The sequence below is a fragment of the Pristiophorus japonicus genome, chromosome 8 (genome assembly GCF_044704955.1).
Source record: "Pristiophorus japonicus isolate sPriJap1 chromosome 8, sPriJap1.hap1, whole genome shotgun sequence".
Classification (NCBI taxonomy): Eukaryota; Metazoa; Chordata; class Chondrichthyes; family Pristiophoridae; genus Pristiophorus; species Pristiophorus japonicus.
Genome location: NC_091984.1, coordinates 33,932,126 through 33,956,645, shown reverse-complemented (window position 1 = coordinate 33,956,645; position 24,520 = coordinate 33,932,126). Strand labels below are relative to the sequence as shown.

Sequence of the window (24,520 nt, the reverse complement as noted above, 5' to 3'; positions counted from 1 at the left end):
CAGAAGAAGCTATCGACAATGAGGTCTGTGTAGAGGCGAACAGGTGTCCCCAGGACATCACTGACATGGAGGAGCAGGTGCTCGCACTCGTGGGGAAGCACCCCCAGACGCATCTACAGACCCTGAAGTGATGCCACGTGAGTAAAGCTTACACCATTGCATGATGTGAAGTCAATAGATGCCACACCCACTCATATCTGAATAATCATATAGGATAGATGATTTTGAAAATTGTCCTAGAAATAATGATGGCCTAATGAAAATCATTGGAATGCAAATGTGTTGATGGTCGTGAAATGTGACATCTACGATGATTTTGAGAGCGGTGGTGCTTTTGTCGTGCATATGCTGTGTGTAGCGCTGGACTCACCACGTGACCCCAGCATCCCCTTCTCCTCTAATAACCTCATGTGTGTTTTGTAGCTCAGCCAGCAACGCGTCCCAAGGCAAGACCACAGAGGCAGAAGTTGGGGCGCGGGGCCCGACTCTCCGGACGATCCTACATCTGGTGCGAAGGAGCTCGGATTCTCGCTCGTCAATCCGCTGGGTCTGTTTTCCAAGGATGAGTGCGCCGACTTTGAGGAACCTGCATCGCCACGCTCCAGAAAACATTCCACCCCAAGGCCATCCAGTGATCCTCCGGTCATTCTCGCCGCTACTCTTGAGGTATCGGTCCCAATCACCTCGCCACCGGGCACCCCATTTGTCCCCAGGACGGCGCCGACCCCGCAGAGGTCTCGTGGACGCGGCAGATCTGTTCCACGAGTGCCACATGACAGCGAAGAGATGGTACAGTTGTCCAGGAGATCTATAGACATTGGTGACTAGCTCATTGAAGCATTGGGGAACATATCCTGACAGCTGGCCACCATGACAGAGTACATTCCGCAGATGCGATAGCCAGGAACACTGCTGGCACAGCCCTCCCAGTGGTCCCCGAACACGGCACTCCACCCCTAGGTTCCGCACCACCACTGCGAATGACAGATGAGAGCAAGAACCAAGATCCTGCTTGTTACCCCCTCGGCACCTCCTGCTCCCGTACAATGACCGCATCTGCCTTCATCACCCCCCCCCCTAATGAGGCACTGCCTGAGGAGCTCCTCGGCCAGGTGCCGTGGAGCGAGGGGGGGGGGGGGGGGGGTGAGGTGCATGTCCGCAGATGATGGCTGTGTTATATCTCCATCTGGGTTTATGCAATTTGTTGTAAGAAATGGGGACTGGGGATCATGCTCCTGCTTTGCCTTTGTATTCTGTGTTGTTGGGCATGTTGAATATTTGATTTATGTCAATGGTGGAAAAAGTGGGTTGTGGGCAGGGGTTGGGTGTTATTGCCTGTGGTTCTTATGATTTCAGACCAATGTTGGTATAAAATGTGTTATTGAACATAATCTTTGTTGCACATTGTCTCAGATAGCTGCACCGTTACACACTGATGATTCCTTAACATGAAAGGGTTAAATACAACTTATCAATCAACGTAAACTTTAACTGGCACCAAGGTGATGGGCACCATTGATGTCTGAGCTGCACACACGCATCAGTTGAGTCAGCATTGTTACTCATCAACGCTCTTTCAGGCAAATCGTTCAGAGTCTTGCAGCTATGCAGCCACCACAGGCCCGTTCCTGCGGTCTGGAGTGGGTCGTGGGCATGGTTGCATAGCCAGCCTGATTGTCTGGCCCTAGTTCAACGTCCAGCCCCTCATCTCTCTCTCATGAGGTAGAGCATCAGTGCCTTCTGGCAATTCTTGGCCCCTCCTGATCCTCGAAGGGCTGCTAGAGGTCACAAAAATAGTTTTAAAAAAAGCTTGTAAATGATTTTTGAGAGTCAGATACAACATTTAACACTGGCAGCTCACGGATTATACATATTTCCTATATGACAACAGTGATTACACTTCAAAAAGTAATTGGCTGAAAAGGGCTTTGGGATGCTCTGTGGTCATGAAAGGTGCTGTATATAAATACAAGTCTTTTTATATTTCACTGATAATATTTCAGGCCTTTAATCATTTCCATTGGGCGAGCCACAGACTCACTCCGCCCGTCTCCCATCCAACAAAAGTGGTCACAAGAATATGTACAGGGTCAAATAACAGAGCTTATGTAACTGAATAGTGGGAAGACCGAAGCCATTGTTTTCGGTCCCCGTCACAAACTCCGTTCCCTAGCCACTGACTCCATCCCTCTCCCCAATTCCTGTCTGAGGCTGCACTGGACTGTTTGGAACCTTAAGTGTCATATTTGACCCTGAAATGAGCTACCGACCACATATCCACAGCATAACTAAGACCGCCTATTTCCACTTCCATAACATCACCCGTCTTCGATCTTGCCTCAGCTGCTGAAGCCCTCATCCATGCCTTTGTTACCTCGAGACTTGACTATTCCAATGCACTTCTAGCTGGCCTCCCACATTCTACCCTACATAAACTAGATGTGATTTAAAACTCAGCTGCTCGTGTCCTAATTCGCACCAAGTCCCACTCACCCATCACCCCTGTGCTCGCCGACCTACATTGGTTTCTGGTTAAGCAACAGCTCGATTTCAAAATTCTCATTCTTATTTTCAAATCCCTCCATGGCCTCAACCCTCCCTATCTCTAATCTCACCGTGGGATGTTTCACTATGTACAAGGCGCTATATAAATACATATTGTTGTTGTAATATATCTTAATGTGGGCAAACTGTATTCATTCAAGTACACAATATGCTGCAGTTAAAATATGCACAGTTAAGTGGTAGTGTGGCACAATATGTTGCACCAAGCTACACAATCTGTACATAATTAGCTATTGAGCTCAGTCATTCCATCCTATGGGGATACACAAACCATATGCTTTCCCACAGGAAAAGAGGGAAAATCTGAGAGCAGTCAGTCGTGTTTGCCTCCCAGCATTTAATATAAGCAGCACTAGGCAGAGAGAGATCCACCTCGACAAATTGCAAGTTATGTGGCAATAGACCCACTTTAAAAAAGGGAAGAAAATACAGTTCTCTTAAGATGCAGCCCTCTTTTTTTAAAAATGTGCTATAATAAGTTTATGATGCAATCCTGTACTGTTTTGTACTTCTGTAGTGTGTAGCAAGAGTGTTGGAATAAAAGTGTTCCTATACTTGGCAGGTCAAAGTCTACTACAATATTTGACATTTTGGTTAGAGTGCCATCTATTGAATGTCTGTAGTATTGTATAGTAGTGTTCTAGCAAAACTGTCAATCAGAAAGTGCCAACACCCATGTATCTTAATGTTAAAAACAATAACTTATTTAGTTTAGGGCAAAAGAAAGTTAGATCAAGGGTAATTATAAAATATCTAATTTACACATTAAATAGAAAATTAAAAGCAGTTGGCTACATGCAGGTGAGACAAATTCAATTATCTGAAGCAAAAGCATTAAATTCTAAACAGAATTGTTTAAAAAAAAAAGCTGCTAAAGCAGTTCGGTGAAGTATAAAGAGCTTTCTCTGGAAGCAAACCCTAGAGTACAGAAGCAGGGCAGCTGCAAAACAATAGATATGCACATGACCAGACATGCTAGAAGTAAACAATCTAGAATTTTATCTGCATGGATCAAAATTTCTACAGCAACCAAAACAACTGTGGCTCATGAGCTGAAGACTATTTTCTATTGTCTCCGCTTCCAGCAAAACCATTTTGAAGGAACTATTTTTGATGTAAAGCTTTTTGCAATCATAAAAATGTAAAGTGGTTAGTTCGGATATTGCGGTCAGCGGCGAAGGAACAGTAAAGTTTTCGTGGGCTCTGACCGGAGACTTGCTCAAATCAGGCATCTGATCCAGTGCGGTGCCCTATAAAGGGAATCTGTGAGCAAAGCAAGAAACAGCGAGCTCTTCAACCAATCAGATTGAAGAATCCTCACAGAGACATGCAGAGTCTTAACCAGGAATTATAAATCAGATTTAAATCATGTACAGTGTGAAATAAAGATTGGGAAAGACAGATGGGATTGAGATGAGAGACAGACTGTAAAAGTTTTTTTTTAAATTCTGAAGGAATGAGACTCGGCACTTGTAAAATTAAATTTTCAGGGCCAGAGGTGGTTTGGCAGTAATGACCACTTATTAACGTTCATGCTAAGCTTCATGGCCGCACAGCAGTCTGGAGGTCCCATGTAGGCCGCTAATGAGCTTTTCGATGTAAATAACTGCACGTGTGAAAAAGTGAATGGGCCGTGCAGCCAGTTAAAGGGCCTACGCACCCAAAAAATTAGAGAACATTGCTCATCATGCCATTAAAAATTTGCTTACTCCCGAATGTACCAGGCCTAACATTTTCTGGCGTCTTTAGTGGGGAACTAGAGTAAGTACCACATCTTCACACAATTACACTAATTTCAGTTCTATCCGCGAGGACTGTTAGTGCACCCTGTGGAGGAGCAGGGTATCTCGGATAGCTTCTTCCAGATTTCCACGTTTAACTGCGCATGTACATACTCCAGAAATTGCCATGTGATTTATTCCATAATAATGGTGAGCGCTAATAGCCTCGCTATTATTAACGCTAGATCCGGACTATTATAAAATAATGTACAACCAAAATCAGTTAACTTAGGTATCATATGTGCACCGTTACTTTGGAGGCATGGTAGTGACAAACAATCCTAACTGGAAGCACAAGCCTTTTGGCCAGTAAGTTGAATGTGATGCTAAGTTCCCACTGTTCTATATCTTCTTGCCTTCCGAAACACAAAATTACACCAACTGTTCCTCCTTGCCTCCAAAAAGGCAAATATTTATTTAAATCATCCCCTCCTTATTTACAGTCTTTCCATGTGCTTTACATTCTCATTTACCCTTTCCTTTATACGCTACTTGTCTTTTATTTCCATTTCTTATGCAGGAAATATGTAAATAATTCTGTTCTTTTCATTTTTATTAAACATTTCATTACTACATGTTTATCTTATTCTACAGAATTGCTGTATTTTATTATAAGGTTTTGTATGCAATCACGCGTTGAACAGAGGCTGATAGCCACCCCAGCCACCCCTCCCACCCCGGCTATTTCCCCTGAAATTGATTGCTATACGCTCTGTTCAAAGATAGGTGATGCAGCTGATTGTAATGGGTTGGAATTTTGATTCTAAAAAGGAGGACCTCCTTAATAGTCTGCTTAAAATATGCAAGTGAGCCTTTCCATGGGGGACAATTAGGTAAGTAGGGTGCATAAAGAGAGACATCACAAACCCCTCGCTCCCAAAATGGGCATGACATTACAGTTAAGGTTTATGTGCTCAATAAGGAGTTTAACAAGGGGCGGTGAAACATATAGGAAGAGAGCTCATTCCGATTCAATAGGATTTAATATTGAGATCATGTAGCCTATTAATTAAAATCCACAATGCTATTTCGCTTGGTTAGTGGAGTCATGCTTGGTGCCAGTACATTAAAAACATATTAAGCTTAAAAAAAATGTAGCTGCTCGATAAGTTTATTGTTTACAGAATGCTTTTGTTTCCTCTTTAGTCACTTCAGAGTTGCATGTGAAACTGACAGAAAAGTGACCAGAGTCCCTGACAGCCTGTGAACAGTGTTGTCATTCAATGGTCATTGGCTGTGCCACTTGTAATCCGTTGCGGCATATTCCACTCAGAAATGCAAGATACTATAGATAAGGTTATCAACGGCCGGATTGGCGTGCTGAATGGTAACATTTATGGTATATATCACCGATCTCGCCATTGCAGGAAAATATGGGCTCTTGAACCTCTCCTTCAATATATTCAAGATGCTTTTTCTTTAAAATCAACAACTGGCTTTGAAAAACCTTGGACTGAATTGTTACTCCAGCTGAGATTGTGAAAATATAGCATGATTCCACTGAATTTCAGACCGAATCTCATTGTGGGAGATGGTCAAAAGAACAAGGAAGCTGGGGATATTTCCATTCAGCACTTAAAACAGATTCACCTCTGATATTGGGTGCACACAGCAATATCTATTCAATATTGATCAATTGAATTTGGTCTTTCAGAATGGACTGTACAAATTAAAACTGTACCTAACTCCATTCCTCCTCGAGACAATCCTCACTACTGCTGTCAATGGAGCAATTATTCAGGATTTCTTCACGTGCAGAGTTTCTTTTTGCAAGGGGAGGGAGCGTGGGAAAGAGTGCAAGTGTTTCCACCCCTGTCTAAAATTTTTATTTCTCTCTATAACCTGCAGGCTGCAAAAAAAAAACAGACTATAATTTTTGCATTTTCCTCACCTGAAAAATATTATGCACAAAATATTTAATGAACAAAAAGAAAATCGCAAAAACCAGTTTCAAAAATTCTGCATTCATTCACCATACAAATTGGAGTTGTCAAATTTAGTCTAGATAAACAGCTCTGCATGGTCAAATACGACTCAGCTTATGGTTTCATTTAGCAAATAATAGCTTTAAAAAATGATAGCTTCAATATATTACCCTGTATTACATTTCAAAAAGCAGCATAAATATTTAAAGTAGATAATTAGATGCTGCACATTTTAGCCCAAGATGGATGTAGCAGCAGGCTTAAAAATGTGGGAAACATATTTTCATCTGAATTAAGCAATAAGTGCAAGAATTTATGAGGCTATGTCCCAGGCTCTGAGGGCACCTGAAATATATCCAACACCATATTGGATGCAGCGATATTCAGGCATCCCTGGCGGCCCCCTTGCATATGCTAATGAGGGCCCAATGCCAGTTTAAGGACCCTTCTCCGAAATTGGTCAGAAACTGAGCATAACATGCGCTGCTCATTCATTACAGTTCGTCCTACATCCTCGCCAGTGGTCTGGAAAGGTACTGCTGGAAGCCATCAACTGTAGTAGGGGTATTCTTCTGGCTCCACATCTTTATTGCGCACTGCCCGCCGACCTGCATCCAACTCCCTTCCCTATCATCTCCCCCGCCTTAAAGATCCACTGCTGGCATCACAGCCAGCTCAAACTGTTCCATAGGAAACTAGCGAGCAGCTGCAGGAGACCCAACAGGCACCCGCAGCTCAGCGGAATTATTCAGATGAGGCCCGAGGTCCAGTTTCCAATGAGCCTCGCCCTCCTGCTTCTGGTATCTGCTGCCACTCACTTATCAATGGCATGTGCAAGCACTTCAGTTCCCTACACAATGCACACAACAGACACTAAACCTAACACACAATGACAAAGAAGTGTTTTGATGGGTTTTAGCCAAGAACTTTAAAATATTAAGTAAGCCCAAAGATTTTATTTTACTTTAATCAATGCATGAATTTAAATACATTCACTTGCGCCATTTAAAAAAAATAAAGTGGCAGTGGCAAGAAAACTGCCATAAATCCGGAAAATGTGAGATTTCCATAGTTTTAAATGTGGCGGGGGGGGAGCTATGGTAAATAATTTTGCACATTATTCGTCAGGACTGGTGGGGGGAACCTATACTTTGGATTTCCTGTCCGAAAATCTTTCAGAAAGAGAAATTTGCTTGATTAAACTAAAGATTTCAAAACAATTTTTAAACAATTGGTTAGAACTAGTATCAATTTTTTTATTTTTCTGCTCAATTCCTTTTTTGTGGTACAGTTCTGTGGATACAGAATAGCCTCTGAGTGACCACAGCAATTTATAAGTACCTACAATTAGTACATACATTTATAAGTAACCATAAAGGGACAATCCAAATTATCAACTATTCAAAATCATTTTTCAAACCACAGACTACCTGTGCGCAATGCTACAGAAGATCTACAAGCCTTTGTGGAACATTTATGGCTAAAATGGTATGTCTACTGGAATACTGCTAGACTTCTCTTCATGAACTCCTAACTGATGCCCTATGTGGTTGGTTTGACAAGAATATATTTTTTTCCTCCCTCTTTCCCATCCATGTTAGGGAACACTTCAACTGGTCCAGCACCATCCAGTGGTTAGGCAAAGTGTCATTGACCTTACTGGGAGCACAAATAAGGTCACGATCAAGCTCCAACTTACCTTAACCTGAAGTTCACACATGCATACTTTCCATTGCTAGGTACTGGATAGTGATCAGGTATATATATATCTATACGTAGCTGATTTTTGTCCTCTTTTCCCCCAGAGACAGAGATCAAATGCAACACCCCTTGCTTACATCAGCAGGACCAGGGACAAAACCTGGGACCTTCCTTTTCCACATGACTCAGTACTTCAAACTAGGTGGTGTATCAACTGACTAGGTCATCTGGGAGGGCAATCAGTTACATCTTTGCTGATAATTTACATATTCAATCATTTGTTTTGTCCTGGACCTAACCAAGGCTTATCCAATGCTTAACATAAAACTAATTCCTTTAGGGATTTTGTTGGGAAGATAATTCTTGAATGTTAGCCTTAGGAAACTGTAACCTTTTGGCAAATCATTGAATATTATTCAAATTTAAACTAATTAGAACTAGTTTCATTTTACAAACTGGAGTGTGGATTCAAAAAATGCAAATATCATCAGGAACCAAAGTTGTTCAAAGACAATAAATACTAAACACCAACCTTTATTTGAAAAATAGTTTGTTTTCTCCGTACTGTGAACAAAATGGACGACAAAGGGTCCAATATTACTTGAAATGTGAAAGAAAAATTGTATATTCTGTCAAAAAGAGGCAGTTTATGACGGAATCAAAATTCTGATGCCTCAAAGTAATGCAAAAGGAGTTTAGGTTAGCTGCAGCACATACTACTGTACCTCGTCAATTTCACGATCAATCTTCTGCTGCTTCTGTTGTTTCACTTCCTCTGTGCTTTTACCCAGGAAGGCACCAAATGTAAAGCTCAGATCAGAGTGCTCCAGCTAATAACATGTAGATATAATGAATGTTAATCAAAATATGTCAGCATGGGACACAAATGTTATAATTTAACTTTTAGCACAAATTTGGGTTTATCAATTAAGTATCCTATATATGCAGAATATTTTTCACAGTTAAACACTTATATAATTTGTACCTTTAAATTCAGTTATTGCAGCTAGAATTACATTAATTTCAATTATTTGCATTAATACATAATTTTCTCATCCAAGAAAACATGATAAAATCATATTTCTGATGCTCACCATTTCTCTATCAGCTTTCTTATTAGCTAAGGCATCAACTCGTGAATCATAATCTGCCTGAATTAGGTCCCTTCTCTTCAACACAGACTAAGGAAAAAATGGTGTTAAATATTGCATTAAGCATATTTCAAATGTAATATTATTAATGTAGCAAATATTTAACTAGGTTCAGTAATATGTGGAATACACACTTACAATTCATAGTTTCAGTGCACCCCAAAAGGTAACATTTTGATTTGTTAAGAATCAAAACATTAAAGTAGAGTAATTTAAATGAATACCCTGCTGATAAATTCAGTATCTTAATTACTTTTGAGTCAGTAAAGCTCAGATTTTTTTATGGCAGTGTGACTGCACTAGAATCAAGTCTACCACCTTCTGTTACTTCATTAATTAAAAATAAAGCCTAGATTACATATTAAATAAATGGGCGTATTAATGTCTAGTGGTTGTAATTTTGAATGCTATTAAGCAAACGTTGCTAGATATGGTGCAAAGTAATAATTTTCAGAAAGTGGGGTGCAGTACATTGTGTAAATGTACAGAATATACCATTGAAAAAATGCTCAAGGAATATTAGACTTTAGATGTTATATAGGTTGGAACTCAAATACACACACAGAACTGAATTCTAAAATACTACAGTTAACAAATCCTAATACAACAAACACTTGATGGCAGCCTTGCCAACGTAAGGTTAATTACTGATTTACATATTACATCTCTGAAACACAATATAACATTACAGCTGTTTAGATAAAAGCGTCTGCTGAATACATTTCTTTATTTCAACATTTAATAGGAAGTTAGTGTTTGTACATTTCCACCACAGAACCAAATGATAAATACACAAATTATGCTATTGAGCTACCTCAGTAACTTTCAAATATTAGGTTTAATGTTTACCCAAAAGAATCAAGTTATCTTTTAACATTTTTATTCCCTGCAGTTTTTTTTAAAATAGTGATTCTTCTGCCACATGTCTTGTAAAATGATTTTTCTATAAGGTTTCTGTATGTTAAGATGTAAAGTTCAAATAAGTAAAAATCCCGGAACAATTTTTCAACCGCTGTATTTTGTTAAATTAATTTTATTATGGCAAAAATACGTGAATGATTGTATTTAAGTATCAATGCAATATACTTTATTTAAAAAATAAGTGTAGATCATCTGTAGCTCATCCCATTGAAATGAACTAACATGCAATTGGCAGGAAAAAACATCAGTCACTAACCCCATTGTGCGTGTACCATCACCACAAGGACTGCATTGTGCGTGTACCATCACCACAAGACGACAAATTATCATCTTTTCAGGGAAGCTTGGGGTGGGTAATAAAGGCAGCCTTGCCAACGTCACCCATATCCCAAGAACAAAAAAAAAGTGTGACTGTATTAAACCTAAAAACTATAGTATATTTTTGATCAGATTTTCTATTTTATAATGTTTAAGAATTATTTGCAAAGAAAACTTTCAAATAAACTTTATTTTCCCAAAGTGAATGTTACCAAAATTAGCAACAGCTACGCAATCAATTCAGCTAAATTTTCTCCTAAATAAACTAACAACCACATTTTTTCTTTACTATGCAGAGATGCAGAATTTGGAAGGAATTTATTAATATTGATATGATGAACTAGAAACTGTCATTTTGTTTTACACCAAATGTCTGCTGTTTGTAGATTGTTTTAAAATGCTGCACAACATACTTCAGCTCCAACTTTGAAAAGCACAAATAAACCCACTTACAATGGGCTCAATTTGCCCCAATGCAGTTGTTTTTGGCATATTGCCAGAGTTGTGCCCGTTTATTCTGGTCCCAAATACTCAAATTAAAAACTAAGTACCAAGTTTCCCCGTTTTATTTTTGAAATTGACACCGCGCCGCCTGTCCTGTAACTTCGGGAGGTGGATCCTAATGTTTGCACCGAAAAAACGATCCCCCCACCCCGCCTCTTCTGCACATGCATGCAAAAAAAAAAACACATTTTGACGTGATTGCTATGGGCATGCATGCCCAGTACAGCTCCCAGTCTGCAATCGCCCATTTTTCAAGAGCCAGTTGTGTGTGAGAGAATGCTGAGTGTGGTATAAGAGCATTGGAAAAATCGGAGCTGCAATACAAGATGCAATGCAGTGAAAGGACCAAGAATTTCTTACAGGATGAAATGGAGGCACCAGTTACTGTGATTGAGGCAAGATGGGCGGAGCTGGATATCAGCAGAGGTCACATAAAAGTTCCACCCAAAGAAATGAAGAAACGTTGGAAGCAAGTTGCAGAAGATTACTGTGCAATGGTGACCACCAAGAGATCTGTAGGCCAGTGTAAAAAGAAGCGGTAGGACCTTGGTCAAGTAGTTAGTGTTAGTAATATTTTCATTTATTCAATGGAATTGCAATTGTAAATGTGACCAGCTTTATATGTTCCACTCAGCAGAAAGACACCCTCTCTTTAAAAAAAAAGTTATATTTTCATCTTTACAGAGGAAGGTAGCACACAACAAACAGGAAAGAATTCGAACAGGAGGAGGCCCGGCAAATCTGCATCCACTGACACCCGTGGAAGAGAGGGTCGCTGCTTTGATGGGTCCTGCCTGGAGAAAAGCAACCACCACTGCACAAGCTGAGCCCACACTCGAGGGAGAGGGCAAGTCCTGCAAATTCCACAGTCTGGCTTTGCTAAATGTTAAGTACTGCACGAGCTAGCCAAGCTTCGGTTTATTGGGATGACTCCGTCAACTACGCTTCGGTTGATGCAATATGCTATCATTCATCGTGGTCCTTCAAATCAGCGGGTAGCGCTGTGAGAGTCTACTCATGCCATCCATCCTGCCCCCTCCTCTGCTGCTAACCATTTGACTGTTCTTTTAAATTTTGAAGAACTTGATGCCAACCCTGACGATGCAGAAGATTCAGACGCGGCCAAGCCTGAAGAGAACATCTTCCAATCCCACTTTCCAGGCCAAGAGCTTGGGGATGAGAGGGAGGGGATGGATGAAGCCCCACTGTTATGCACACTTCGGAGGAGGTGCAGGTGCCGCCATGAGGTTCGAGCCCCTTTCCTGTTGTACAAGTGTTGCTGGGACATTTCATGGTTTCCCACAGTCCGAGGCTGAGGATTCCAGTGGGGTGCAGTGTGGTACACCCAGGGCCCCACTGTCCGAGGCTACGGGTCACAGTGGGATGCAGCGAGGCACACCCAGGGTGAGGAGAGGAAGGAGCACCGAGCTCGACAGCGCTCTCCTGAGATGCAGGATCTAACAGATATGGTTCACATGATGGCAATGCTTGCGGAGCGCATTCACCTTACACGATAACTCCTGGACATCTTCAGTGGACTGGGTGATGAGGTATCGGGACTATCGGGAGAAGTAACAACACTCAAGAAATGAGAACGCTGTCCGGGAACGAGCGAGGGAAAGTCTCAGGCAGCAGATACAATGTCGATGCACGAGGGAGGGAATGTCGCAGGTAGCTGATGCGCTGTCAGGGCACGAGGGAGGAAATGTCGGTAAGGCCTCCTGCGCATCATCCTACGTGCTCTGAGGTTCCTCATGCAATGACGTTGAATCAATTGTCTCCTCTGCAGCACCATCATGCAGAAGGCTTGCATGAGGTATGGCATTATCAGTATTGCCCCCATGATTAAATTGTAGCTTTGAAAGAAGCTCAAAACGGCAAGCAGGGCTAGCTTCTTTGTTGTCTCTCTCCACAAGATCGGCGCCCTAGAATGGACCACACCTAGACCTGAGCGTGCGCAATGGGCTTGCTTAGATCGGGAACCCCGCCTCCCCCTCGGGCTTCATTTGAAGCTGCTTGCTGCATCGTGTAAGGCTTCTCAGTCCTTCAGTTCAGCTTCCACATCCCCCACCCACCCCACTCGTTCCGGGCTTCTTTTCAAGCCAACCCCAATTTTGCCGGCCAACGCTCCAACACTCGAGCCTAGTTTGGAGACATTCGGGTGGTGGCATGGTACTTAAAAAAAAAAAATCCAAACATAAAGAATTGCATGAAAGTTCCATTTTCTGCATTTTCAGTTGATATGTGTGTGTTCTTGACTGCCTCCAAAAATTTGCCTGAAAACAATGGCGTCTTTTGATGTATGCTGGTTTTTCTTAAGGTGTTTTGGGAGTGGTCACATACGCTGTCCTAGGAGAATTGTAAGCTGGCCATACTTGCATAATTGTGAAAAACTGGCGCAGACATCAGGTACGCCCCCCCCGCCACCATGACACTAAAAAAAACTTTTAAAAATCGTAACTGAGTTATGCTATTGGACAATCTTTGGTGAAACTTGGATTTTAAAAATTTAGGCCAAAAAAAGCGGCGCGAGCCAAAAAAAACAGCGCAAATCACTGGGGAAAATTGAGTCCAATAAGCTGAAATTCAACTCAGCCACATTTATCCTGGTCAATTTTGTGATCGAGATTTAAATTAAAAAATACCTACCTTCAGAGTTTCTGCACATAGAACATATTCATGCAAAGCAGGAAGCAAATTCTCAGCGAGGCCCATTGTAAGTCCTTCAGTGGCCTTGCAACAGTTTTCAATAGAACTAGCTACTCCTTTCAAAGGTTCAGCCAGCTCTTGTTCAGATCCAGACCAGAGAGTATAAATGGGACTGTATTCCTTCATCTCGGACAAGTGTTCTTTACCCCCAAAAAATTAGAAAATAATTTAGTTCAGTCTTTTTTTTCTCATCAGCCTCAAAAATAAAAGATAAGATTCAAGCACAAGAATTTAAATGCACATAACCAAAACTTTACATACCTAATTGGACAGATTATTACTGACTATAGGAGGAGAAAACTAGGAACTCATAACCGATTTCATATTGCCAGAAATACACTACACTACATCAGGACTGAATATGTGAATTTGACATCTTATTTTTGAATCTTTCTCCACCCCCACCTCTTTTGTTTTCATAGAAACATAGACATAGAAACATAGAAAATAGGTGCAGGAGTAGGCCATTCAGCCCTTCTAGCCTGCACCGCCATTCAATGAGTTCATGGCTGAACATGAAACTTCAGTACCCCCTTCCTGCTTTCTCGCCATACCCTTTGATCCCCCGAGTAATAAGGACTTCATCTAACTCCCTTTTGAATATATTTAGTGAATTGGCCTCAACTACTTTCTGTGGTAGAGAATTCCACAGGTTCACCACTCTCTGGGTGAAGAAGTTTCTCCTCATCTCGGTCCTAAATGGCTTACCCCTTATCCTTAGACTGTGACCCCTGGTTCTGGACTTCCCCAACATCAGGAACATTCTTCCTGCATCTAACCTGTCTAAACCCGTCAGAATTTTAAACGTTTCTATGAGGTCCCTTCTCATTCTTCTGAACTCCAGTGAATACAAGCCCAGTTGATCCAGTCTTTCTTGATAGGTCAGTCCCACCATCCCGGGAATCAGTCTGGTGAATCTTCGCTGAACTCCCTCAATAGCAAGAATGTCCTTCCTCACGTTAGGAGACCAAAACTGTACACAATACTGCAGGTGTGGCCTCACCAAGGCCCTGTACAACTGTAGCAACACCTCCCTGCCCCTGTACTCAAATCCCCTCGCTATGAAGGCCAACATGCCATTTGCTTTCTTAACCGCCTGCTGTACCTGCATGCCAACCTTCAATGACTGATGTACCATGACACCCAGGTCTCGTTGCACCTCCCCTTTTCCTAATCTGTCACCATTCAGATAATAGTCTGTCTTTCTGTTTTTACCACCAAAGTGGATAACCTCACATTTATCCACATTATACTTCATCTGCCATGCATTTGCCCACTCACCTAACCTATCCAAGTCACTCTGCAGCCTCATAGCATCCTCCTCGCAGCTCACACTGGGTAATAGAATCATAGAAATTTACAGGATGGAAGGAGGCCATTTCAGCCCAGTGTGTCTGCGCCGGCCGGCAAAGAGCTATCCAGCTTAATCCGTAGCCCTGTAGGTTACGGCATTTTAAGTGCACATCCAAGTATCTTTTCAATGTGGTAAGGGTTTCTGCCTCTACCACCCTTTCAGGCAGTGAGTTCCAGACCCCCACCACACCCTGGGTGAAGAAATTTCCCCTCGAATTCCCTGTAGATCTCCCCCCAATTACTTTAAATCTATGCCCCCTGGTTGTTGACCCCTCTGCCAAGGAAAACAGGTCCTTCCTACCCACGCCCCTCAATTTTATACACCTCAATCAGGTCTCCCCTTAGCTTCCTCTGTTCCAAATAAAACAGACCCAGCATCTCCAATCTTTCCTCATAACCAAAATTCTCCAGTCCAGACAACCTTCTTATAAATCTCCTCTGCACCCTTTCCAGCGCAATCACATTTTTTCTGTAATGTGGTGACCAGAACTGGATGTGTCAGAAAAACTCTCACACTTCCATTCTAAAAGAATTAACATTTGATTATAAAATCAACCTCATCTCTAGTGGCTATCAATATAATTTCAAACTAGTTTAAAGCAGAGTTTTAGGGCTGGATTTTGACGGCGCTCAGAGGGCGGGTTCGGAGGAGGGTCCGTTGTTATAATCTAAAAGATTAACAGCAGGGTGGTATCCCGCTCAGGACCCACCTCCTTGGTGAGCTTCCAAGTGTCAGCTCTGCCTGTGCTTGTAGGCCCGACCTTAAGTGCCAATTAAGAGGGTGTTTAATGGTATTTAAGTAGCATTTTACCAGCTAACAACGATTTTTCCAACTTTTTCCACGAGATTCCCGTCGCTCGGGGATCATGTCAGGTAAGTACGTCGGGTTTTCAGTGACTCTCTATTGCTTTGAATAAATGACAGCTGCAAAACTGGTATAAAAGCTACCATTTCACAGCTGTTCACTTTCCAATTTTAGAAACTGGCGCCTTCAGGATTTGGAACACACTTAAGCTTTAGGAAGGTTGGAAGTGTTTGGAGTAAACTCTCTATCCAATGTCACCTCCTTGGAACAACTTATCTCACCATTGACATCGCTTTAGTCATCTCAACTCCACCTGCCATCTATTCCATCAGCATCAGTGCACTTGAAAAATCTCATCTTGGTTCTTAGAATCCCACCACGATCAGTCCCAACACCATCACCAGGTAACACCAGCAACACCAACCATCCCCGCAATCACTTGATGCTGCACAGGACATCAGCACCCGACCACCACACTGCTGCCTGAGACACCAGGGGTAACCTCACCATGGCCAGATTCACTTACTTGATGCTCTACAACCTGACTGCCACATGATGCGCAGGTTGGCACGATCCCCACAATGCCCAAGCCATTCCTTTCACACTCATCACCATTGTGGGGATACCCTTATATATCACTACAACTCACTAAGCCACATCCAAAAGGAGCGCACTAATCTGTCCAAGAACACAGTGTTGAAAATAAAGATTTCAATGTTTGACAACACATTAACAGAAACTTGACATGAACATTGGCTAAAAGACCCAAGTGCCTACCCTTGCTAGTTGTTAGTTAGTATAATTGGACAAGGGTGAGGGCAAGTGTGAAGGGTGGCGAGTGAGATGGGGATGTGATAATGTAGATAGAAAGAGGGATCATCATAAAACTTTACAGCACGGAAGGAGGCCATTTTGGCCCATTGTGTCCGTGCTGGCCGAAAAAGAGCTATCCAGCCTAATCTCACTTTCAGCTCTTGGTCCGTAGCCCTGTAGGTTACGGCATTTCAAGTGCACATCCAAGCACTTTTTAAAAATGTGGTGAGGGTTTCAGCCTCTACAACCATTTCAGGCAGAGAGTTCCAGACCCCCATCACCCTCTGGGTGAAGAGATTCCCCCCCATATCTCCTCTAAACATCCTACCAATTACTTACAATCTATGCCCCCTGCTTGTGACCCCCTCTGCTAAGGGATATTGGTCCTTCCTAAACTCTATCTAGCCCCCTCATGATTTTATGCACCTCAATAAGGCCTCCCCTCAGACTTTTCTGTTCCAAAGAAAATAAATCCAGCTTATCCAATCTTTCCTCATAGCTAAAATTCTCCAGTCCAGGCAACATCCTCAAATCTCCTCTGTACCCTCTCTAGTGCATTCACATCTTTTCTGTAATGTGGTCACCAGAACTGCATGCAGTACTCTAGCTGTGGTCGAACTAGTGTTTTACACAGTTCAAGCATAATCCCCCTGCTCTTGTATTCTATGCCTCGGCTAATAAAGGCAAGTATTCCATATGATTCTTAACCACCTTATCTACCTGGCCTGCTACCTTCAGGGATCTGTGGACCTGCACTTGTTCCTGTATATTTCTCAGTGTTATATCATTTAATGTGTATTCCTTTTACTTGTTAACCCTCCCCAAATGCATTACCTCACACTTCTCCAGATTAAATTCCATTTGCCGCTGTTCTGCCCACCCGATATCTTCCTGCAGTCTACAGCCGCCTTTTTCATTATCAACCACACAGCCGATTTTTGTATCATCTGCAAACTTCTTAATCATACCCCCTACATTCACGACTAAATCATTGATATATACCATTGATATATAGGCTGTTTCCAGTGGGGTTCCGCATGGCTCAGTACTAGGTCCCTTGCTGTCACAAAAACACCCATCAACCATTATCCGTTGTTTCCTGCCTCGAAGCCAATTTTGGATCCAACTTGCCACTTTGTCCTGGATCCCATGGGCTTTTACTTTCGTGACCAGTCTGTCATGTGGGACCTTATCAAAAGCCTTGCTAAAATCCATAAACACTACATCGTATGCACTACCCTCATCGACTCTCAAAAAATTCAATTAAGTTAGTCAGACACAATGTTCCCTTAACAAATCCATGCTGATTGTCTTTGATTAATCGGTGTCTTGCTAAATGAAGATTTATCCTGTCCCTCAGAATTCTTTCCAATAATTTTCCCACCACCGAGGTTAGGCTGACAGGCCTGTAATTACTCGGTATATCCATTTCTCCCTTTTTAAACAAAGATACAACATTAGCGTCCTCCAGTGCTCTGGCACAACACCTGTAGCCAGAGAGGATTGGAAAATGATGGTCAGAGCTTCTGCAATTTCCTCTTTTGCTTCTCTTAACAGCCTGGGATACATTTCATCCGGGCCTGGGGACTTATCCACTTTCAAAGCTGTTAAGCTCCGTAATACTTCCGGTGTTTATTTCATCTACTATTTCATACTCCTCCTCCCTCATTGCAAAGTCTGCATCGCCCCTCTCTTTTGTGAAAACAGATACAAAGTATTCATTAAGAACCATACCCTCACCATCTGCCTCCACACAGATTACCTTTATGGTCTGTAATAGGCCCCACTCTTTCTCTAGTTATCCTCTTGCTCCTAATGTATTTATAAAACATCTTTGGGTTTTCCTTGATTTTGCTTGCCAACATTTTTTCATGCTCTCTCTTTGCTTTCCAAATATCCTTAATTGCACCCGTCACTTTCTATACTCCTCTAGAGTTTCTGCAGCATCGAGCCCTCAGTATCTGTCATAAGCCTCCATTTTTTTCTTTATCCTACCCTGTATGCCCCTTGACATCCAGGGGGCTTTAGATTGGTTAATCCCACCCTTTTTCTTTAAGGGAACATACTTGCTCTGAACCCTCCTTCCTTGAATGCCTCCCACTGCTCCGACACAGATTTACCGTCAAGTAGCCGTTTCCAGTCCACTTTGGCCAAATCACTCTCAGCTCAGCAAAATTGGCTTTTCCCCAATTGATAGCTTTTATTCCCAGTCTATCTTTGTCCTTTTCCATAACTACCCTAAATCCAACTGAATTATGATCACTCGCACCAAAATTCTCTCCCACTGATACCCATTCCACCTGCCCAGCTTCATTCCCTAAAATTAAATCCAGAACTGCCCCTTTCCTTATTGGGCTTTTACATACTGACTAAAAAAGTTCTCCTGAAAGCATTTTAGAAATTCCATACCCGCTGTACCAGTCACACTAATTTTATCCCAGTTAATATTTCGATAGTTGAAATCCCCTATTACTGCCCTATAGTTTTTGCACTTTAGAAATTTGCCTACATATTTGTTCTTCTATCTCCCTCTGACTGTTTAGGGGTCTTTAGTACACTCCCAGCAGCGTGATTGTCCCTATTTTGTTCTTCAATTCAACTCATATGGCCTCATTTGATGATCCTTCTAACACATCATCGCTCCTCACAGCTGTAGTTGTTTCTTTAATACTGCGAGCCCCCCTCCTTTTTTATCCCCCTCTCTTTCCAGTCTGAAAACCCTGTAACCAGGAATGTTGAGCTGCCAAACCTGCCCTTCTTTCAGCTGTGTCTCAGTAATAACTATATCATATTCCCAGTGTCTGTCTGTGCTCTCAGCTCATTTGCCTTATTCCCTATACAATTAAGCAGTCAAATGCCCCTGTTGTCCATTTTTTAGCCCTTGTTTCCTGTCTTCCAAAGTCACTTTCTACTGGATCTCTTCTGGTATTGGAAGATATGATAGAAATTTGAGAGAACAGTGAACTAAGTGCATCGTGGTAGCTTCTTTCATTTTCTGGAGCTAATCAGAGTGTGTGAAGCGTGATATGTACACGATTTTTAATACATTAATAGAACTTTAGCAGTTTTGCTCGAGATGTCTGGGATCTGGCATGTTGTTTTTGATGTGACATTGGTTTGATAAAATACAGAAAATTTACTGAAACAATACATCATATGATATAGTTTTACCAGCAGTATTACATATTTTACTAATATTGAAAGATATACAGATGTAATATTTGTAGTACTATTTAGCCAACACTTTACAAAAGTTGCTATGGTCCAAGTAATCGTATGAGTTTTCCCAACCTCTTAATTGTAGATATTTATGTTATAAGATGAATTTTGTTGTAATACCCACTTGCAATTTTTGCTCAAGATGCTCATTTAATCTCACTCCAAAACTTCAATTTTTCTCAGTTATTTACATGAAAGATTTTTTGTCCCTTGCTTCTTAGAGTGGACTTTTATTTGTTGTTGGAACAGTCATGGTACTGCTGCCGAAGGAGCTATTTTCACATCAAGTCTCCAATGACTAGCACCTGAAACATGGCTGATTCAATGATTTTGCTCTGAGGTCAGCATTAAATACCTTCGAAACATCCGTCTGACCCTAGCTCAACCAGCAATCGATTCAGCAACACAGAAAAAAAAACTCAATTAAATTAACAGTTAGTTCAGCTATTATTTAATAGCTTCAACTATTTAAAATGCTGAAAAAGTTAGATTTTTACTGCTGCTCGTGTCTCAATTGTCAATTTTCTGCCTAGTTGTTAAAAGTATTTTCTGACTTCAATAGTTCCACAGAATCAGGGTGAAAATTTCAAGTCCCATGGTCGATCATTCAATCTATCTATCTATCCATCACTCACTCACATAACACAAATTTTTTACACAAGAACTAAAAATCCCTAGTTCTTCCGATCTGGTTGTCATGTAACTTGGGCTGTCTTGATGCATTCTGCATATTGGTAACTCTGCAGTGACAGAGCAAAAACTAAAGCTTACATGATGCATCTTACAGACATATACTTCAAAATATAGTTAAACATTGAAATCAAGATTAGGAGGTCAAGAAATCAAGATTAGGTGGTCAACAAACCCCTTGAGCAATTTGTATACTCGGCCTGACAGTGCACTGAATTTACTCTTCATGTAATGTTACACCCAAGCAGTGCGAGACAACTGCTGCATTCCTTCCTACAGCAAAACAGTATCCCATTCAAAAATGAGGGAGATGTGTACATGTTAACAAAGGTTACATGATTTTTTTTTTAAAAAGGGAAGGAATGAACCAATGAAATAGCACTTCCTGCTAACCAATCATATTCTATTAGCTAGTTGTTTGGAGAGGTCTGTGGCTTAAACATTTGACCCTTCTAACTGTAGAATACATGGTGCAAGATCTATGAATATTAACCCCAAACGAATTTAACATCTAATGCCATACACAATGTAATTACATTTTTGACACGAATTAAGCCAACTAGTTACTTATTTAATAGGACACAATTATTCCCGATTCCGCTGCAGGCAGAGGTTGCTGAAATTGACAAGATGTCCGGCGCGAGCATGCAGCGGGGCCAATTCGGAAGACAAGAGGACTATTTGTACGTATGTGCAATTTTGTTGCTGGCATGGCGCATGCGCACGCTGTAAGTAGTCACTCCATATTAAAAAGAGAAAATATTGGCAATTAAACTTTTGTGATGAATGATTACCATTATTTAAGCTCCAGTAAAAGACTAACTGATTGCAGTTACTGACCTTTCAGTTCCTTTAAAATCCTTTGGCTGATTTTATCCAATGTTCCCATTTTCTGACGGAAAATGTCCGCGTAGTCACTCATGGCTGTGAATTCGTCGGGTCGATTCTTAATACTTTTAACCGTGCTAGCAACAGCCCTGACTGTTTCTCCCATTTTACTGATGAACCCTGGACCAAGTTTCTTGTGAGCTGCCAATTCCTGCATTAAAAATATTTTAAAAAGATAAAAGTGAATAACCTAAAAATAATTATATACTGCATACAAGATATACTCAAAAGAAAATTACAAATAAAGCAACAGATGAGTTAACATAGGAATAGGAGTAGGCCATTCAGCCCCTCAACCCTGTTCTGCCATTCAATTAGCTCGTAGTTGATCTGTATCTTAAATCTGTCCGCCTTAGTTCCGTAACTCTTAATACATTTACTTAACAAAAATCTATCAATCTCAAGTTTTGAAATGTTCAATTTAACCTAGTCTCAACAGCATTTTGGGGAGTTTTCCAGATTGACACTACCCTGTGTGTTAAGAAGTGCTTCCTGACATCACCACTGAATGGCCCAGCTCTAATTTTAAAGTTATATTCTCTTGCTCTGGACTCCCCCACCAGATAAAATAGTTTCTCTATATCCACCCTATCAACTCTGTTAATCATCTTGGCTCTAGGTAATATAATCTGAACCACAAGATCAAGTTACAGCCTTAAACTCCCTTCCCAATACTTTCAGAATACCAAAATTTACTGATGATCTGGACTTGGGTATAGGGACCACAATACCAAAAATAGGGAGCACTGTAAGCGACTTCAGGAGGACAAAGACAGATAGATCTAATTGGGCAGATAGATGCCAGGTGAAATTTAGGCTGAGGCATGTGAGGTGATAAATTTTGGGAGGAAGACTAAATAAGAGGTCATGTACACCAAGTGCTAACGCTCTGAAATGAGGAGAGGAGCTGACTTAAAGTTAAGTTACACAAATCATTGAAAGTGGGAGAACATTGATAAAGCTGTAAAAAATTTGCATATGGATCCAAGGAAATGCTATCCTACAAATTGTTAATTAGGCTGGTTAGAATATTACATCCAGCATTGGACAACATCCAGCATTGAACACCTTGCTTTAGGAAAGATATTAAGGCCATGAAGCAATAGCTCGGGCGAAAAGGGTTCACGGCTGTATTTACAAGACAATACACTAATACAAAACATACTATTTTGTCCTTGTACAAGAAGCTGGTTAGACCAGTGTTAAGAATACTGTGTCTAGTTTTGGTCTCCTCACCTGGATGATATTGGAAAAGGTGCAGAGAAGGGCCACAAGATTAATACCCAGTTTAAAACATCTTGATTACCAAGAAAGGTTCAAAAAGAGATCTCTACATTTTAGAGAAGCATAGACTTTCTGGTGGTTTGATTGAGGTTTATAAGATGATGAAAGGACTAGATTGTGTTTGTGTAGATCGTGCGTTTCAACTAAGTAAGTTAGGGAGAACAGGGGGCACAATCTCAGGTTATGTAAAGGCAGAAATAGATTAGAGTTAGGAGGTGGTTCTTTTCCCCCCCAGAGAATAGTGGAAGAGGCTGCCGGCTCGTGTGGTGAATGCTGAATCGTTGAGTCCCTGTAAACAAAAGGTCAACCAGTTTCTGGGATTTTGGTGGGGGGGGGGGGAGGAGGAGATCACCTCGTACAAGAGGTAGTTACCGTATTACATTAATCAGGACAGGAGTGGTCTTCTGGGCTAGTTTTAATCACCCAAGGAGTTCGGTTACATTTCCAGAATTTATTTTTCCGCCTCTCCCATGGTTACCAGTGGGTGGGGAAGTGTATGTATTGTGATGCTCAAGACATCACACGAGTGTAGGAAGAGCCAGTAACTCTCCTCCTGTCTGTAATTTTTTTGTATATTTGTATAACTGGACATGTGCTTATAACACAATGACACTGAACATTTGAGGGATTTAAAGGGCCAGCACCGACGAGAAATACAGCCATATCAGGAAACTCAAACAAATCTCAAATACAGACTGACAATTGAGAAACAATTGCACTTTGCAAGTAATAATTCAAATATTGCTTGATATATTGAAAACATGTAAATGTACTTTATTGTACATTAAATAATTCATAATGACTTTCCATATTAAAAATCGACCTCCATGTGTGAATCTGTGTTGAAGCAGTTACACATTTCCTAATTTTGCTACTGTCATGGATATATATGAATAGATTTTACCCATGCCTGTACAGTTAGAAATATTTTGAAGTCCTCATTAAAAGACAGAGTAGGATGGTCAGCAATTCTGTTTAAAAATTTATGCAGTGCCTTCCGGCGTGTTTCTACGAAATCTTCATTAAAGCGGTCCACCATCCCTCTCATTACAAATTTCTCTGGCAATGGCTAAACAAAGAGAAAATTTAAATTGGTTACATTAGCATAGTAATACAATAACCATCCACAATCAATTACAGTACCAGTATTATGGTCTTATTTTGACAATTTCACACAAAATTATTAATAATAGAGAAAACAAACCGTAGAATTTCTCTAAAATACATACACGCACACACACTGTAAATGAATTTAATTTATGGGAATGACTGCTATTTTTAGCTAAAATAACGAGATTAAAAAAGTTTACTGTAGTAAAATTTTTAAAATAGCAATGGATGATTTAATCTGTTCAAGCTTTGTATTTTCTGTGGTTTGAAATCTAACCAATCTCAAATAGTCTATGGACAATCACCGTCAGGGCTCACTTGAATGATGGCCACATTCATCCACGAAACCATACTCCAGCAAATTCTGCACCTTCAGAGCAGGAAATGGAGGAGAAAACTGGAGAAAATGTATATATATTTTTTTTAAACTACCCACTACATGTGAAAATGGCAAATTTATTTTTATTATAGCAATCATGCCCATGAAATAAGCAAAATATTCCCAGAATAATCAAAGGATTATTTTGCTTGCCCGAAAGACATGAAAATCGCAGTGTTACACTTTTCATAGTTGTAAAATAACATTTGTGAAGTTATACTATCATTGTGATATCCTCCACAGATTCAACCACAGCAAGTGTGTATATTGCATATGATAGCAAAGCATCCAGAGTGAAAATAAAATTCATGCTCCACACAATCAGACTGACATGCTAAAAGCACATTTCATAAACAAACCTGCTGGGCATTTTCATTGATGACAATTGGGGTACTAAGCTGGCA

The 24,520-nt window shown here is 40.9% G+C and overlaps 1 protein-coding gene across 6 annotated transcripts in view; it reads right to left on the bottom strand.

The window, feature by feature from the left end:
• snx7 (sorting nexin 7) overlaps positions 1–24,520 on the bottom strand; it is a 119,530-nt gene that overhangs the window by 43,536 nt on the left and 51,474 nt on the right. For 4 of the 6 annotated variants that reach the window (XM_070886652.1, XM_070886654.1, XM_070886656.1 and 1 more), the window contains 5 exons: positions 23,532–23,696; positions 21,296–21,494; positions 13,516–13,715; positions 9,067–9,153; positions 8,698–8,802 (listed from right to left, as the gene is read on the bottom strand). In XM_070886652.1, the coding sequence (XP_070742753.1) occupies positions 8,698–8,802; positions 9,067–9,153; positions 13,516–13,715; positions 21,296–21,494; positions 23,532–23,696 (756 nt within the window). The remainder of the gene's footprint in view (positions 1–8,697; positions 8,803–9,066; positions 9,154–13,515; positions 13,716–21,295; positions 21,495–23,531; positions 23,697–24,520) is intronic. The other 2 variants (XM_070886653.1, XM_070886655.1) reach the window with 1 other exon arrangement.